A 16,431-nucleotide genomic window follows, 5' to 3' on the forward strand; every position below is an offset into this window, starting at 1 on the left:
GTTTAACGGAGGGGAGGCTTGCGTATTGCAAAAAATAAAACAAACAAACAATAAATCTCACTTTTAACTCAACTCCTGTGGTACTTTATACTTTCCCTGACCTTCCGCAAAAAATTAAATGTTTCAATTTAGGCTGCAAAGCTCGCAGACAACGGGGACAAAATTGGGGCACTTGAAACGCGCCAGCCAAGCAGGCCGTGGCATTTGGGAGAGAAGCCAGTTCGCATTTGCACATTGAGGCGCACTACATAGACGGATTCTAAACTTCAAGTTCTCACAGATGCCTATACTACGTGATGTTGCAAATAAAGAATGCGAAGGACAGTGCACAGATGAGGCCCACAAGTCGCACTGGAAGTATAAGGGTCTATTGTTTTTTGACCTTGAGACAGGGACCATGCAGAAAGAACTACATTTGAAGGGAGTGCGCAATAACGTAAGAGACGATAAGGCAGAAAATTCAGAAACTAGACCGAGTTTCAGTTTTAGGTCAGTATATGAAAAATCATTGTCAAGAGCATGGTCCGTTTTGCAGACTGCATTACGAAGAGACACAATGGAAATTTCAAATATAATGTAAGTAAATCTTTACACGCTTTTATACCGGAATGAAGATTTAGTGAATGGATGCATGAATAAATGAATGAATGATGACTGTAAAAGATGTTAAAACTGTTCGTAGTGGGCACATGGGCATGCAGGTTCACTGGTGTCACCGATCTGGCTCCTTGGCCCAGCCACTTTTCCCTGCACTACGGGACTGTCTCTGTATCCTTCTCAGCCCCTTGTCCCGGCATTTACCTTGCACTTGCCACCAGCTGGCCCTATTATTTAATTTGTATTCAACTATCCTTGCACAGCCCATCCCCATGCGCGATCAGAAAAAAACACCTGGCCTAGAAGAATCGTTGTCTGTCTGCCCTTGTTCCCCACCTGCCTCGTCACGCCTAGAAACACTTGAGTATACGCGCGTTACAAATGCCATATCATATATCATATCATTCCTCATGCATGTAGAGTGTCGTTTATCATTGTGTGTTGCCCTAGATTTATCTTGTTACTTTTCGCATTTATGTTAGAGAAGAACATACTCCATTGAACTACCCTTGCAAGCAAATAGTTTCTGATCGGCCGTAATGAATGAAATGAGTAATATTAATGAAGTTCGGCTAGTGAGACTAATTATCATTTATTTGTTTTCTTAACAGGTATTTGATCCCGTTCTGCAACTGCCACCTGTTTGAGACACCGGCGGACGGATTCTTCAGCAGACACCTGCAGCTTCGTGTCAACAACTGGAGCACGATCACCATATTATGGGACGATCGCCAAGGGCCCACATGCCCTTACGTTGTACTAGTGGCTAGAAGTAACATAACAAACTTTAGGCTGGACTAGTGCCTAGTTGATGGAACAGCCTTGCGGTTCACCGTGCTTCCAAAGTGATTCTTTTTACGAAAATGAACATCCTGTGTGCCATAATGGAACAGCGCGTGACCCAAGATGAAACGGAACAGTTATTGCAGATACAGATAAAAGAAAATAAATGTCTTCCGGAGTTCATATGAATATTCTCTAAACATTTGATGCCAAATAAATGTACTTTACCAAATGTACCGTGTTGCTGTTTCATTGTAAAGTACAGTTTCATATTCCGAATTGTGGCGCGCTGTGTTGTGAGTTGATCTGTGTTGGTTTCTGGGTTCTGTGTGGAGTCGCGCAGAAGACGACTGGGCGCGTTTGCCTACGCAGCACAGTAACGTCATGGGGAGAGGCGGGGAATATGAATGTTTTGATAATGACAGGCTCAGGGGCGGGGGAATTGATTTAGTGCCGCAAAAGCAGGTGAGCCAGGGCGATCGGGGAAAAGATAGGATTATCAGAAAATGGCGGCTCCCAGGTGCTTGTTTTCGCATGCGTTTAATGGACGAAAACTCGGGTAAGGTCCATAGGAAAATTTTCTAAAATCGAGCCACTTGGCCTTAAAAAACATGGCCGACCCATAGGGACAATAACATTTTTTACTAGAGTATGCCTTTAACAGAACTTGCAATGATTTGATTACTGGCACTATAGATATAATGGAGCAGTGTGATGTTAACAACAGTCCGGTGAAAGGGAAGATTACTTCGTTATTCCCGGTTAGCCTGCCAATGCCGCCAACGTCTGCTATAGTGCCCATTATCTTTTGTGCAAAGTCAGGGTATGACTGCACTAGATAACAAAACCTCGTTGCTTGTGCTACAGCCTGCAGCGATAGGGCCAATTACATGCCTGTAATAACATGCTAAGTGAGCTTCAGGGCACTGCCACAAATCAATCGACTATACACAAACGTATACATCAAACTATGCCTGTGGCTTATAAATCTACCTTAGTGATTCCCCGGTCATGTACATATCTGAGAAAACAGGAAATGCTTGCGTTTCTTCCACTGACATTTTGCCTCCATTAGATACCATTATACATTTATATTGGCCTTGAACACTCTGAACAAAAATCTGCCGGAACATGTGAGTGTTGCAGAATGATCAATGTTAAGCTGTCAGACATGATTGTGCAGAATACATCTCAGAAGGCTATGGGAAATTATTCTTTTACTCAAGGTGCCTTCTATTATTGTTGACGCTAGCGCAGGCCAGGGAGGCAACAGTCCTGATATAGATGCCATTGCCTCCAACTCGCCCGAGGTGGTAAAAGAACCTGAGACATCGCTACCGCAGCAGGGCTCTAACGGCATATCAATGGTGGGAAGGAATAGAGGTCTTGGATGCCCCTTCACAACTTGATAGCACACTAATGCAAACTAAGAAAAGAAATAAAAAGAAAAAAGGGGGAAAAACAATGGGAATAATGGTAAAAGCATATTTCCTAGTCCAGTCTAAAAGAAGAAACTGAACCAAAGTAAGCAGCTACATCAGCATAATTCTACTTTAATTGAGAACGATAACAATTTTGAGATTGTCACTGCAGGGACAAGAGACAAAAAGCTTAAACAGCCTTAACGAATGGAAAAGACTGCAAACCTCAAATCTTGATGATAATTAGCTGATAAGAAGCTGTTCACCAGACACTGAGTCTATAGTGTCTGTTGTCTCTTTGGACACGGATATCTCAGACAATTAATATAGAGGCAACTGGAATTAGTTTAATGCATGACTCACTGGTTGGATACACACATGTATGAATCCACCCCACAATAAGAAAATAGGAGCACAATTCTGACATGCCCAGTCTAAAGATGAATTGGAGTGTATTATAACAAAGAACAAGTCATAATATAATGTGGTGAAATACTTGGATGGACGAGCAATTTTCTTTATTTTGTTTGTTTTTGGGACAACTAAAATTGGGCACCTCTGTCGAGCTCCTCATATTTTATCACTGTTGGAGGAACATACATCGGAGTTATCTCCACTAAGGATATAGTGTTAAACTCAGCCTTTCATCCTTCCGAGGTCGATAAATGAGCACCACGCACTGTGGGTAAAAATAAGCAGCGCTCAGATACCTGAGGGTTCGTAGCGCTATATAAATGCCAAATTATATTAATTATTAGTCCAGGAACCATGGCTTATGAAACCCATGTATATCGACAGCTTTTCCCTAAAAGATGCAATAATGATAACTAGAGGTAGAACCATGGGAGATCTGATTTTGGGGGTTCATATTTATTACTTTGCCTAGGAGATTCCCTCATCTAAGTGCCAAAATGTTTGCTTGAATATTGATCAGACCCCAGTACTAATTGTTATAAATATATACGATCCTCCAGGCACTGAGTGTACCTGTGGTTTTATGAAGGGTATTGAGGAAGTGATATCAAGTGCAATAGAATGGTTTGGCTCCATTTACAATTGTTATTGGGGGGACTTTAATGCCCATTGCGGAGCTGACGATGATGGCTCAGTCAACACCTACATTGGAAACCATAGGATTCCTGACACAATCCTAAGTAAGCCAAAGGGTAATAAGAAAGGCCTAGAGTGGCTAATCTTATGGTCAGTCATGGTCTGATAATGTTAAATGCCAGGGATGAGGAATATGTACCAGGAAATCTTACATGGGACGCTGGCTTGAAATCGGTCCGGATTGATTATTTTTTGGAAACTTTTAGTGATTATGAATAGGTGCATTCTGATTACCGAGAAAACCACATAAAGTGATCATGCTAAAATAGGCTATATTTTAAAATCCATTGAGAGCAAATTGGGCACCACAGCAATTGGCACTGGCAAAAATATAATTTTCCACACCCAAAAGAATTTGAGCCATTAATGCGCATATAGCTGGTTGCCTTAGTTATAACAACATACCATTTATGGACTGACTCTTGAGGACCTTTATGACTAGATGTATTCACTGGCCAGTCATTTGTGGTTCAATAAAGACTCTGGTCTTGTTTAAGATCAAGTGGAGAGAAAAAGAGCATGTACAATGCCCTAATTGCTTCTAAGAAATGCACGATGAAACGCAAAATCAAATGGTCAATTAAAAGCAGTAATCAGATTTTGCATAGACTAGGGTATACAATCCGGCAATTAAAAACCAGTTATAAAAACTGGCTAACGAGGCATCAAAATGGCAGCTTGTGATAAATGCGCTACATAATGACATCAAGAAATGTTGGTATATCGTCTAGTGCATAGTCAAATCCAATAGATGAAGAAATGTGGCTGACTTTTTTAAATCACTCTTTCTATCGTGAAACTTTGGGCTCAACAGGGCTAAGCCTAGATCAATATGATCTACCCAACATTGACATAACGGAAGACAACATTGTGGCGGTTATAAAGAAATTAGAACATTCGAGAGCACCTGCCGCCGATGGTCTCTCTAATGCTGTTATAAAAACGAATTTGTGCATTTGGGTACCAATATATTACATATATTGTTTGATATAATACTAACTGAGGGAGTATTCCCTATTTCGTGGTCTAAATCTATATTGGTACCAGTCCATAAGAAGGGGATAAGATGCTTACCTTCATCGTTTGTGAGATACTCTACAAATGGTCAGTGGCTAATAAACTCCTCCACATATTAGACAGGTTTTAAGAAAAATTGTTCAACTAGTCATAATATTCTTGTTCTAAAGAGCCTTATTCTGTATATTAATTTTGTCGATTATAGCCATGCTTTTGATAAAGTGGACAGGCTACTCCTCGAGAACAAGCTTATCATTTGGGGAATTCCAATAGGCCTTCTTAAATGGGTTCAATAGTTTTATACTAGCACCACAGTTCAGATCCATCTGGATAGCACTGGGAAACTTTCTAAGTCAATTGCTACTAATGTAGGGGTGCGTACTCTCACCCCTACTTTTTAATTTGTAAATAGCCGATATGACTGTTTTTTAAAACAAGTACATGCCTTGCCACCAACTGTAGCTAGGCAGCATATACAATGGATTGGCTATGCTGATGACATTGTTTTATTAGATTACACAAGCATTGGCATGAAATGAGTGGCAAGTACATTAATTACATATTCAAATATTTCTATAATTCTAAAGAAAACCCAGCACATTTAAGAGAGGACAAGCAGCCCCTATTAAAAGTTGGACAATTCAGGGATAGGAATTTGAGTGGCCACTTACTTGAGGGTGAATGTAGCAAGTAAGCAGCAGTGCCAGATGGACCTGGGGTTCAGACGTACCAAATTCCTTTGCAAAGCTGGCAAAATTAAAGATCTTACCTGTTGCTATGGAGGTTTGTAGCTATGGTGGATTGTTTTTAATATGTAAACAAAGCTGTATGCCATCCTTGCTATATGGAATAGAATGTCCTTCCCTTAATAGTCAATAGTGGTTTGACTGTCTAGAGGGCATATTCTGGCATAAAACACTAGGATTGCCAAGTTCCAACAAGGTTCAAACGATAAGACTTGAACTTGGTATAAATTCACCAAGTGCATTATCAAAACTAAAAAGGTCACTTTTTCTGATTAGTATTGCCATAGATGAAATCCCCTTAAATCATTTACTAGTGAGAATATCGAAAACTGTCTCATGCCCTATGAAAATGGTTAGTCACCTAAAGAAATTCATAGACACTTTAAGCACTCAATCTTGTATGGGGTTAAGCTATGGCACTTTAAGGAGGGAAATGATTAACAGGGTGAGGCGATGGGACTATATAAAAAATGTACTGGCTGTTCGCAAGCTCAAGCAGCGACAAGAATATATCACAGTAATGTTCTAATGTAATAAACCACAGAGGTACCTAATAAAATGTACCTTTTATGCATTCAGACGTAAATTTATGATGCTTCGATTTAATGCACTACCTTGCCTTGCAGTATTAGTTCCACAATATGGTTTACCCAGGAAAAAAACACTCTTTTTATGTGTGTCTTTTGACAGATATATTAGAAACAATTAGGCATCTCTTGACATCTTGCAATAAGCTTGGGGAGCTATACTTGAGGTATCTCACATTTGTCCACAATATTAAGACAACAAGATCACCTTATTTTTCAGGTATGATTCTTAAAAGGCAATAATCTGGCATTTTGCAATTATTAAATTGTGGAACAATATCAAAGAGGATTACCCCTGCCATGAACCCAATAGTGAATGTATAATTGATTGAAGGAATATTTTAACCTATGCAGTTAAACATGTATTTACAAATTTATGAAATTAGGTGTTACTATTTTGCTTTTGTATATTTCTTTTTAAAATATCTGCTATCAGATTTGTTAATATGCTGTATATTTATTGATAGGTTTGTTTGTATAGTTTGAATTAACTTTATTTCACTGAAATGTAAAACAATTAGGCACAAAAATAGTGATAAAACCCATGCCCCGGACAATCTAGCAACTGGCCGTGGTCCCAAGAGGACCAGCTTTGGGGTTAAAGTGGGCACTGGTTCTAGTCTCTGGCAAAGCTCAATGTCTAATCTGAGATGGCTAGTGGGGCCTGCAACATGGCTGAAGCCCATGCCCCACGGATTGTGGCCACTGACCATGGCTGCAAGCCATGGACATTGGCCCATAGTCTGATTATTGAGGACTAGCGACCACTGGCTAAGCTACAGGTCATGGCCAATGCTTTTTGTGGGTTGATTTATGGGGTCATGCAACATGACTGAATCTCATGGCCCAGGGAGTGTGGCCAGTGTCGCAAGCCACAAACGGTAGCCATGGTCCCACAATTTAGCTATTTTTCCAAAGACCATGCCCAATCTCTACTGTAGGTTACTTTGCGGGCCGGCAACATCTCTGAAGGCCATGCCCCAGAGTTTGTGGCCACAAGCAGTGGCCCGTGGTCCTGTTATGGTATAGTGGGAACTGCACCAGGCTAGGTCTAGTGGCTATTGAGGGCGGTTTGGTGTGGCTAGGGTCATGGTTGAGCAATTCCCCTATGATTTGCATTCCCAACATGTACTACTCAAGGTAACACGCGTAGGTATGTGCTTCAAAACATGTTAAAGAGTTATAGTTCTTTCGTATATGTTAAAAGTGAAATTATTAATAACTTGCATACAATTCTGGAACATCATGAAACATCTTTAGCTATAATACCATTGAAATTCAGTGAAAGAAACTGTTAAAGGGATGTTAATGTGCAGTTTCTCTGAAATGTAAAACCCAAGAGAGATCATAAGAAAATGACTTCCTATACCCAGTGGGGTTACCCATTGGGAGGAGTGGAGGGAAGGAAAGAGTAGGAATTTTGACTGATTTGTCAGCTATGGAACATTACATTGAAGAACACGGTTTCACAATATGTAAAAATGCCAATAAAACAAATATTAATAAGTTCAATTTTGGAAACTTCTTCAGCTCATTGTTCTGATATCGAACTCATTCCATGCAGGATACTTGATCTGCTTCAATCTGGATTCACTTAAGTAAATCCAGAACAACTGTTTATTTTTCAAATGTACAAATCTTGTCACCTGAATAGAGCCACACGAGAATGCACTGAGCACATTTTGACATTGAACACCAATATTCTTTATTTCTGGCAAGTGTTGTGTATTAATAGGCTTTAGTTAAAAGTCCACATACAATGCCCATCTGTCTGGATGTGAAACATACAAATTGTATAAACATATGCTTTCAGATGTAAGTGATGCACTATACCCACAGCATTTCAAGTGAGTGTTAGATAAACTGTTTTAAACTTCTCTTGATATGACATTTACTGCAGGAAATTAGTTTCAAGCTTGTAAATAAAATGATGCATGTTGATGATGTTTTTTCTTTTATTCTAGAGTGTCTCTGGACTAAGGCTAACAGACACATTTCTAAAGAGGACATATGAATATGATGATATTGCGCAAGTCTGTGTCATTTCTTCAAAAGTCAAAGCAGAAAGTTGACTGTCAGCCAAATCTTGTAATTAGTTTTTACATGTTCCCTGGAGCGTCCTGGACCAACTTCTGAAACTATCTCAATGATAGTTTTAATGCTTAAATAATCATGTATACATTACATCAGTCTTTAAACATTTTAAGAATGTTTTATTATTCAAACATCCTCTATTTGGAACAGCCCAAACCTTTTTTTAAATAATGTATGTTATGTTTTTAAATATTGTTTGCATATTTTATCTAATATTTCAAGAAAATTAAAGTGTAAATACGTATTCAACATAGTCCGGTGCCTATTTATTCTTTCATTTGGAAATAATTGTGCCCTCCAACCCTAACCAAATTTAATTGTAGCATTGCATAAAACAACAGACATCAGAAATAGGCATGGTTATGTGAATTTAATCTGACAAATAATTTCTAAAATAAATTCATAGACACATTACAAGGTACTTAGGTTCACTCTTCAACAATATAAGAAAATAACTGGTATTCTTGTTGTTTTTTAAATGCTACTCTTGGAAGGTAATTCCAAATGTAAGCACTCTACAGAGATGTGCACGTTTTTGTGTTCCTTATCTGTTGTATGTATACATTATTGAAGAATAAAAGTTGGTAATGTTCGCATGCTGCACACACTGGGGTTTGAGGCAATGAATGTAAATGCTCTCTCCCCAATTTCATATTTAGAAATATATTATTTATTCCTAAACTCCTACACTATCACTGTCACTACATTACACAATAAAAAATGTTGGGTTCTGATCGTGACCCAGGAGAATCACTCCTGGATGGAGTGTGTCTCAAAAATGTAAAGTCTTCTCAAAGTAAAAGTTCCATTAAGGTTCCAAGCTTTTTGTAACAAACCAACAGTTCTACAGGATCCTTGTGGGGCTAGGAAAATGACTCCCTTCTCGTAGCTGGTTCCCCAATGTTCCTTATAGTTTTCAACAAAACATGTAGTACCTTCCAGGAAATTTCAACACAGTTTGTTTTCTTTATACTCTTTATCCTACGCCCACAGGGATGACAAAGATGCTCCCTGTGTCCCTCTCAATTCTCCAGCACCACATTCTTGTGGAACTACTCAGGGAATTGTCCTACAAAGTGATTCACTACTTCATCTACTTCTGATTTACAGTCTCGAGTCTTCCCGGCCCCCTCCCGGACTTTTAATTGTTCCAGATACCTTCAACCAGGGAACTCTTCACTAGCTCTGTCAGGGGTCACAGGTCCATTCTCTCTGCTTTAACTTCTTTCACGCTACTTCTGCAACATGCTTATCTCCACGGCCAATTACTGTTGCCAGTCTCAGTGCTGTTGGACTACTCAGTCCACCTGCTACAGGTCATGCCACCACCTTTCCGTCCCTCCAGGTCTACTGCGCCGGTTCCCAACCGACTCGGAAGACGCTTAGCGGGCACTGCGCTGTTCGTCTCTTTAATTTTGGAGATGTCTCACTGCAGTCTCTCGAAGCCCAAGTTCGTCCTTACGGGCTTTGATGCGGCCACCTCACTCGCTGGGTTCTCCTTTTCGATCCATCTCTCTCTCCCTAAATACCTCCCGGCTAGAGCCCTTTGGTCCAACTCTCTGCAGATCAGACGCTTCTCTAAGCAGAGAGTGGGGGTAGTTCTCTCTCCTCCGCAGGAGCCTTCCACTGGCATGGTCTCCTAGCCCCTCTCAGGCTTGAGCCGGATCTTCCTAAGTTCCAGAAGCTCCGCAAGACCCTCCTTTTCTCTTTGTCCTTCCCTCTCCACCGCCCCTGCTAATGCCCTCGTCTGCCGTAGTCACTGGCTGCCTGATTTCCCTCTGAGTTCTACAGGGCACCAGGCCCCACCTGACTTGTCCACTCCCTCCCTCGCACTTAGCATGGGGACCCTCACCTGCTGCACCCAATGCAAGCCCCGGCACTTGCCCACCTGACCTCCCCTTAGCACTCAACTAGCCACTGTGGCCCTCTTGGTCCCCTGCTCTACTCCCTTTCACTTGTACTCTCTCCTCTTTGCCCTGCACTCTCCTTCCCACCCTAGCACTTCGCATTTGGGGGAAACCCCCCCCCCCCCCGCACTTCTTGGTTCTGTACTGGCACAATCTGAATGTCACAAGGCCTAGTAGAACCGTTAATGTTATCTTTTTTTCCCTTGTCCCCCACCCCCCTTTTTGTCGTGTGGCGCCTTGAAACATTTGTTGTATAGGCGCCTTACTAATATCCAATAAATAAAGGTACAACAGCTGTGAGCATATCAGAACTGCACGGGCCATTGCCGAACCGGTCAGAAGACGACAAAGAATCTAGTCATCATCATCATCAAAATAACTGTATTCTGATAAAATCCATTAAACGGTATGCACAGTAAAATAGCAGCAAGTTGTCGACATTAAAATACAGTTCATACAATAAATACTCCGAAGACGACAGGAGAGGGGATCCTACTGGCAAAGACCACAACTTGATGAAACAAACTAAGAGGAAAGAGGGGCTAAACAGTAGGCAAGCCTGGGGATGGTGACCACAGGGGCTACAGAGATGGTTCTGAGGGGATGGGGTGGGCAGGGCGTGGAATCGGGAATGGGTTTGGGAGAATCTGCAGTTGCACAAGCTGGGGGTAGCAAGGGGCTCAATCCTGGAGATGGCAATTCGGGGGGGAGCTTGAGTCCACCCAACGGAGGGGGCGGAGTGAGAAAAGGGGGTGGGGGAGGAAGAGGTGGAGGGGAGGCAGAGGGGATCGGAACAAGGTCCATTGAGGAAGCAGGAAAAACGAGGTGACTCCCAAGACAATGGATAGGATCTACGTGATCCGACTGCGGCTGTTTTTCCCGCGGCTGGAAAGTTTGCATGAGAAATGTGCGAACCACCAAAGGTTTGCACATTTCCCATGCGAACACACATACACAACCCCTACATACCCATACCCCCCACCCACAACATAACCACGACACCCCCCCACCCACACACGCAACATAAACATACCCTACTTACCTTTTTCTCCACGCCGAGTCCTTGCGGCGCCAGTTCCCTTTCACTTCCGTGATCGGGAACCGGCACTGCAGGGTCCTTTTTTTTTTTTTTTTTCCTTATGGGGACTGCAGGGGTTTCCCCCGCAACACCCGCTTACTATACTGCAAAGTATAGTGAGCGGGCTGTCCCCGTTTTTTTCTCTTTATTTTTTCGGGTGTGCTTCAGTGGTGTCCCCCGCAACACCCCGCTCACTATACCACACAGTATAGTGAGCGGGGTGTTGCGGGGGACACCCCAGCTGTCTTTTCTTTACATTTTTTTATACTTAACTACAATGCTACCACCAAAGGTTCAAACTTTTGGTGTTCGAACCTTTGCTGGTAGCATTTTTAGGTCTTTTTGTACATAAGAACTTTTAGGTACGATAAAAACGTACAATACCAATGGATAAGTAGGGGAGGTTGCGCATCATCTCCTTGAACATTAATTGGTTGAACTCTCCCTTGAAAAGGAAAAGGCTGGAAAGTTTTATACGGAGGGAATGGCCAGATGTAATAGCTGTACAGAGCAGGGACAGAGACAGGGTGGGAATATGGGGGTATAATCAAATACAACAAGCCAATGATACGGTCAAGAAAGGCAGAGGTTTGATAGCCCTTCTTAATAATCTCGATCTCACAGTCGTAGATGGCGAGATGAACTTTCAAGGGAGATACCTAGCCTTGAATTTAAAGGGGCGAAGGGATGGATACTCGATTGCTACTATCTACGCACCTAATACTGGGCAAGATGGCTTTATTCAAAAATCTTTGGCCAAACTGGAAAGATTTGTCAAGGGCCCTATAGTCCTGATGGGGGATTTTAACATGGCATGGGACCCTGAAAAGGACAGAAGCAGGAAAACCCTTGGTGGGCAGGGTAGACCCTTGAAAGAACTATTAGAGAAAATTGAAAGGCTAGCAATGGTAGACGTATGGAGGGAAAAGGAGAGGTACACGTTCTACTCACACCCACAGATTATATATATATATATATATATATATATGGTCATCCTGAGCGCTGGTGGGACTGGTGTCCGACATGGAAGTGGGAGCAATTACCTTGTCAGACCACACTCCAATGACCCTGACCATTAGGTGGCGCCCATGACCCCGGGGACTTTTTAAATGGAGATACCCATCCTACCTGTTTAAGGACATCTTAAAGGAGGAGATTAGGGCAGGGATAACTGGCTTCTTTGAGGATAACAATGGGAGGGATACGTTGTTGTAGACGAGGTGGGATGCGTTCAAAGCAACGATTAGGACTTCTAGAAAAAGATCTGAAGGATAAACTAAAGAAGGTTATGGCCAAGATGGGAGTGGGAGCGAGCGGAGACACAAGAAGGGAATACAGGAACATAAGGGATCAATTGGAAATAACAAACTCTAGGGCAGCAGAAAGATCCCTACTATTCCTCAAACAAAAATACTATATTAAAGCTAATAAGGCGGACAGGATCCTAACTTGTATGTTAAGAAGGGAAGAGAAGACCAACACTATACTAAAGCTAAAACTGGAGGGAGGGGACATGAGCACGGACACAGCTGGCATCTATCAAGAATTTGCTAGATATTACACTGAACTTCACAGTTCTGACAACCTGCCGGAGCAAAGACAGGAGGGATACATAGAGAACAGTGCATTATCAAGAATACCAGAACAGGAGAGCGAGAACCTAGAACAAGACATTACGACGGAAGAGGTGCGTAGGGCCATAATAGCACTACCCATCAAGTTGGCAGCCTGGATGGATTCACCTCAGAGTTTTATAAATCCTTCAGGGAATCCTTAATTCCACACCTGGTGTTACTCTTCAACGAATTTGGGAAAACGGGACCAATGACTTTGTCCATGGAAGAGGCAAAAGTAGTCCTGCTCCCAAAAGGGGAAAAAAATCCGACAGTGTGCGGCTCATATAGGCCGATCGCCCTAATGAATGTTGACGCTAAGATCTATAGCAAGGTCTTAGCGAACCACCTAGACCAACTCCTACCAAATATTAGCACAGACCAATCTTGTTTCTAAAGGGGCAGGGAGGCAGGCGAGTGATAACACACGAAGCATAGCACACCTCATTTTTAAGCACTCTTTATTGGCATTTGCAATGAAACAGATAAACGCACTTAAAATCCTATTTCCCCCAAACCCCTTTTCCCCTGAACCCCTTCACGTTTGACCGAGCTCCCATTAACCCCTGTACCGATTACTCCCTGCCCCCTCCCCCTTCTCTCCATTAACCCTCTCCCATTTTCCCCCTTGAAAAATGAACCGATTGATAGTCCTTATCCCTCCGGAGTTCTTTCTGTGGCATTTCTCCCCCCCTTCCCTCCCCTCACCCTTACAACCCTCCTCCCACTTCCCTTTTGTCGCATGGTGGTCTCAGATCTTTTGATATGCGTAGGTCATTCAACATCTGACCTCTCTGCTGTTATCCCCTCCTCTTCTGCCAGGTCACGATTAGCCTGAAGTATTTCCAAGTCCGCCATCCCGCATCTACGAACATCTATCTCCCACAGCATCACGTACGGGCCTTGTGGTTGCTTCCAAGCTATAGCCATTCGGCACTATGCTAAAATCAGAAGGAATCTCACTAACTTATTCTGTGACTGATGTCTCTTCCCTTCCGAAAGTATTCCCCAAAAGCATACTCTTGGGTTGCTCTCCAACCTAGTACCTAACAATTAGTTTATCCCTTTTAACCATAGTTTCCCAATATCTTGCTATAATTCTGCATTGCCTTACCATATGACTGTATCCCGCCAGGCCCTCCCACCCCTCGGGCACTCGTCACTAAGAGTCCCCTTCATCGCTCAGAGCCTGGTTGGAGTCACATATACTCTGTGCAACAAGTTAAACTGAATTAGTTGGAATCTTATGTTCCGCGACACCCTCCGAACCTGCTCCCACATCTTTATCCATTCCTTTTCAGATATCTGCGACCCACCATCCTCTTCCCATTTACTCTTCACCTTCAGTTCCTCCCCTTGTACTTCCTCTTGTAGGGCCTTATAGATGCAAGAGATTTTTGGACTCCCCCCTGCCAGCTCCAGTAGTACTTGCAATAACGGGCTGACCAGTGGTTCATCAGGTATTCCCTCCCATAGCTCCGCTAATCTGTTAACTACTGCTCCATATGCCAGGAACAGCCTCTTTGGGAGCCCGTATTTCATGCACCATTCTGAAAATGTCAAGAGTGTCCCTCGCACAAATAGGTCCCCCACAACCCTTCACCTGCAGCCTTTGTGTTCCCACCCTCCCGATTGCCTGCCTTAGCTTTGGGTCCGATGTAAAGATCATTGTTAGGAACAAAGGAGTTCAGAGGCAGGCCGCTGGTAAGTGTCTTTTACTTTGTTTCTTGTACAGGATAGAGGCATAAAGTTATTATATGAAGTAAGTCTTGTACATGAGACAACATCCACCAGCCCCCTTCACTCTAGGCCAGTCTCTCCAACTCTTACTCTGGAACCTAGATTCAGGGAGCATTCCAACCAGTTCCACATTCCATACCTATTGACTATGCAGATCACTACACATCTCCCCCCTTTGATGCATAAAAAAACATAGGTTAAAAGAGCATAGTACACCTTCATAAAAAAACACGTAAAGTAACATTTCACCCAACTCCAATTCCCCTAAAAGAAACAAAAGCTCTTAAAACCACTCAGACCATTTCTTAAGAAACTGAGAGAAATCCCTTAAAGGACAGCTCCCACCCACACAACATCCGCTAAAAGATGCACCTATTTGTGCACACTACCATCTTTGCCATCACATGCTTGCAAAACGCGGGCCCTGCATATGGACCATTCCATGAAGACCAGCTCCCCATTCATTTGTCACAACCAAAACAATATCCAATGACACAACTCACTTGACAATCTATCATCACACAGACCTCTAATCCTACATTGCATACAACCATCATCACCACCATAACTCCAAACAATAGTGTACCAACACCATTTCCACAATTTAGTGTAAACATATACCAACCTCCACATCCCCTATATTAGTCTACCTGCTACACCATACCATGTTCCTCCACAATAGGCTATCAACGGATCCCTCGAACCATCAAGATACCACAGACTGCAAAGCGTCCGACCAGCTTATCTTGTGAACAGAGAACCACCCCATTGCAATTACAGAATATCTAACATCCTAATACTAAGTCCTCCTAGACCCCCCATCCAAACTTGACAACAAGTCGGGTTCCAAACCCCCTTCACCAACTTTGACAGTTCTGTCGAGTTACAAACCCCTTTCAACACTGTAAAACGTGTGGTCGTAGCCGGAGTACCCAACCCCCTCCAAAACCAGTGGCATTGCTGGGGTCAAATCCCCCCTCCAAAAATTAAAAAAAAAAAACGGGTGGCCTTTGCCGAGTTAAAACCCCTTCCAAAACCTGTGGCGATTGCCGGGGACACACCCCCTTCAAAAACTTGTAGCTATTTCCCATTACACCCTCTCCAAAACTGGCGTTTTTTCACACTACTTGAAGAGCCATCACTCACTCTATGAAGCACTCGCCACACACACCAAATTGTACTGTTGTGCAATTACTTTATATGTATTTTAATTTTACAAAACATCTCCATAGTCCATAAATTACCCGAACAACCTGTGGAATAATTTTCTGATTATTCTATTGCATCATGTTACTTTTCATTCTATGTAAACTGACAGAGTCCACGACAATTAACCTCTCCATTCTCTTCATCCACTCTCACATAGGCCTCACATCACATCTACTACTTCCATGTTCAGTGTTCCTATTATAAACGTCGGTTCTTTGAAAAACTTTAAAAAGTCTGGCTCTAACTCTTCCAACACAACCATAGAAGCGTCTGCTTCTTCTCCAATTAATGCACCACGAGCAAGGCAATGTCCCAATTTTTGCATCCCAATGGGAATCGAGTTCTTCAAAGGCATAAAAGCAGCGCCCCTGTCATGGTATTTCCAACAGCTATTTGCATGCACCTTTATCTCTTGCACTTGTTGTGCGCCCACTTCATTACTGGTTTATTTTCATCTATGTCCTGCTGTTGCTGAGAGACGTCCTCCAAACTAAATTTACTGCTTGTCGCAGAATCAGTCTGCCCGACA

General features: G+C 42.5%; 1 protein-coding gene and 1 long non-coding RNA gene across 4 annotated transcripts in view; one reads left to right on the forward strand and one right to left on the reverse strand.

Moving 5' to 3' along the window:
- Positions 1-8,599, forward strand: part of TRAPPC13 (trafficking protein particle complex subunit 13) — a 987,073-nt gene extending 978,474 nt beyond the window's left edge. For 2 of the 3 annotated variants that reach the window (XM_069627358.1, XM_069627359.1), the window contains one exon: positions 8,226-8,599. In XM_069627358.1, coding sequence (XP_069483459.1) covers positions 8,226-8,333 — 108 coding nt within the window. In that variant the 3' untranslated portion in view covers positions 8,334-8,599. Of the gene's footprint in view, positions 1-1,208; positions 1,536-8,225 lie in introns of those variants that run through there. The other variant, XM_069627360.1, reaches the window with a different exon arrangement.
- The window catches only part of LOC138511589 (uncharacterized), a 42,517-nt gene that overhangs the window by 17,922 nt on the left and 8,164 nt on the right, over positions 1-16,431 (reverse strand). The gene's annotated exons all lie outside the window — the stretch shown is intronic.

The sequence above is a fragment of the Ambystoma mexicanum genome, chromosome 6p (genome assembly GCF_040938575.1).
Source record: "Ambystoma mexicanum isolate Mex_15411 chromosome 6p, UKY_AmexF1_1, whole genome shotgun sequence".
Taxonomy (NCBI): domain Eukaryota; kingdom Metazoa; phylum Chordata; class Amphibia; order Caudata; family Ambystomatidae; genus Ambystoma; species Ambystoma mexicanum.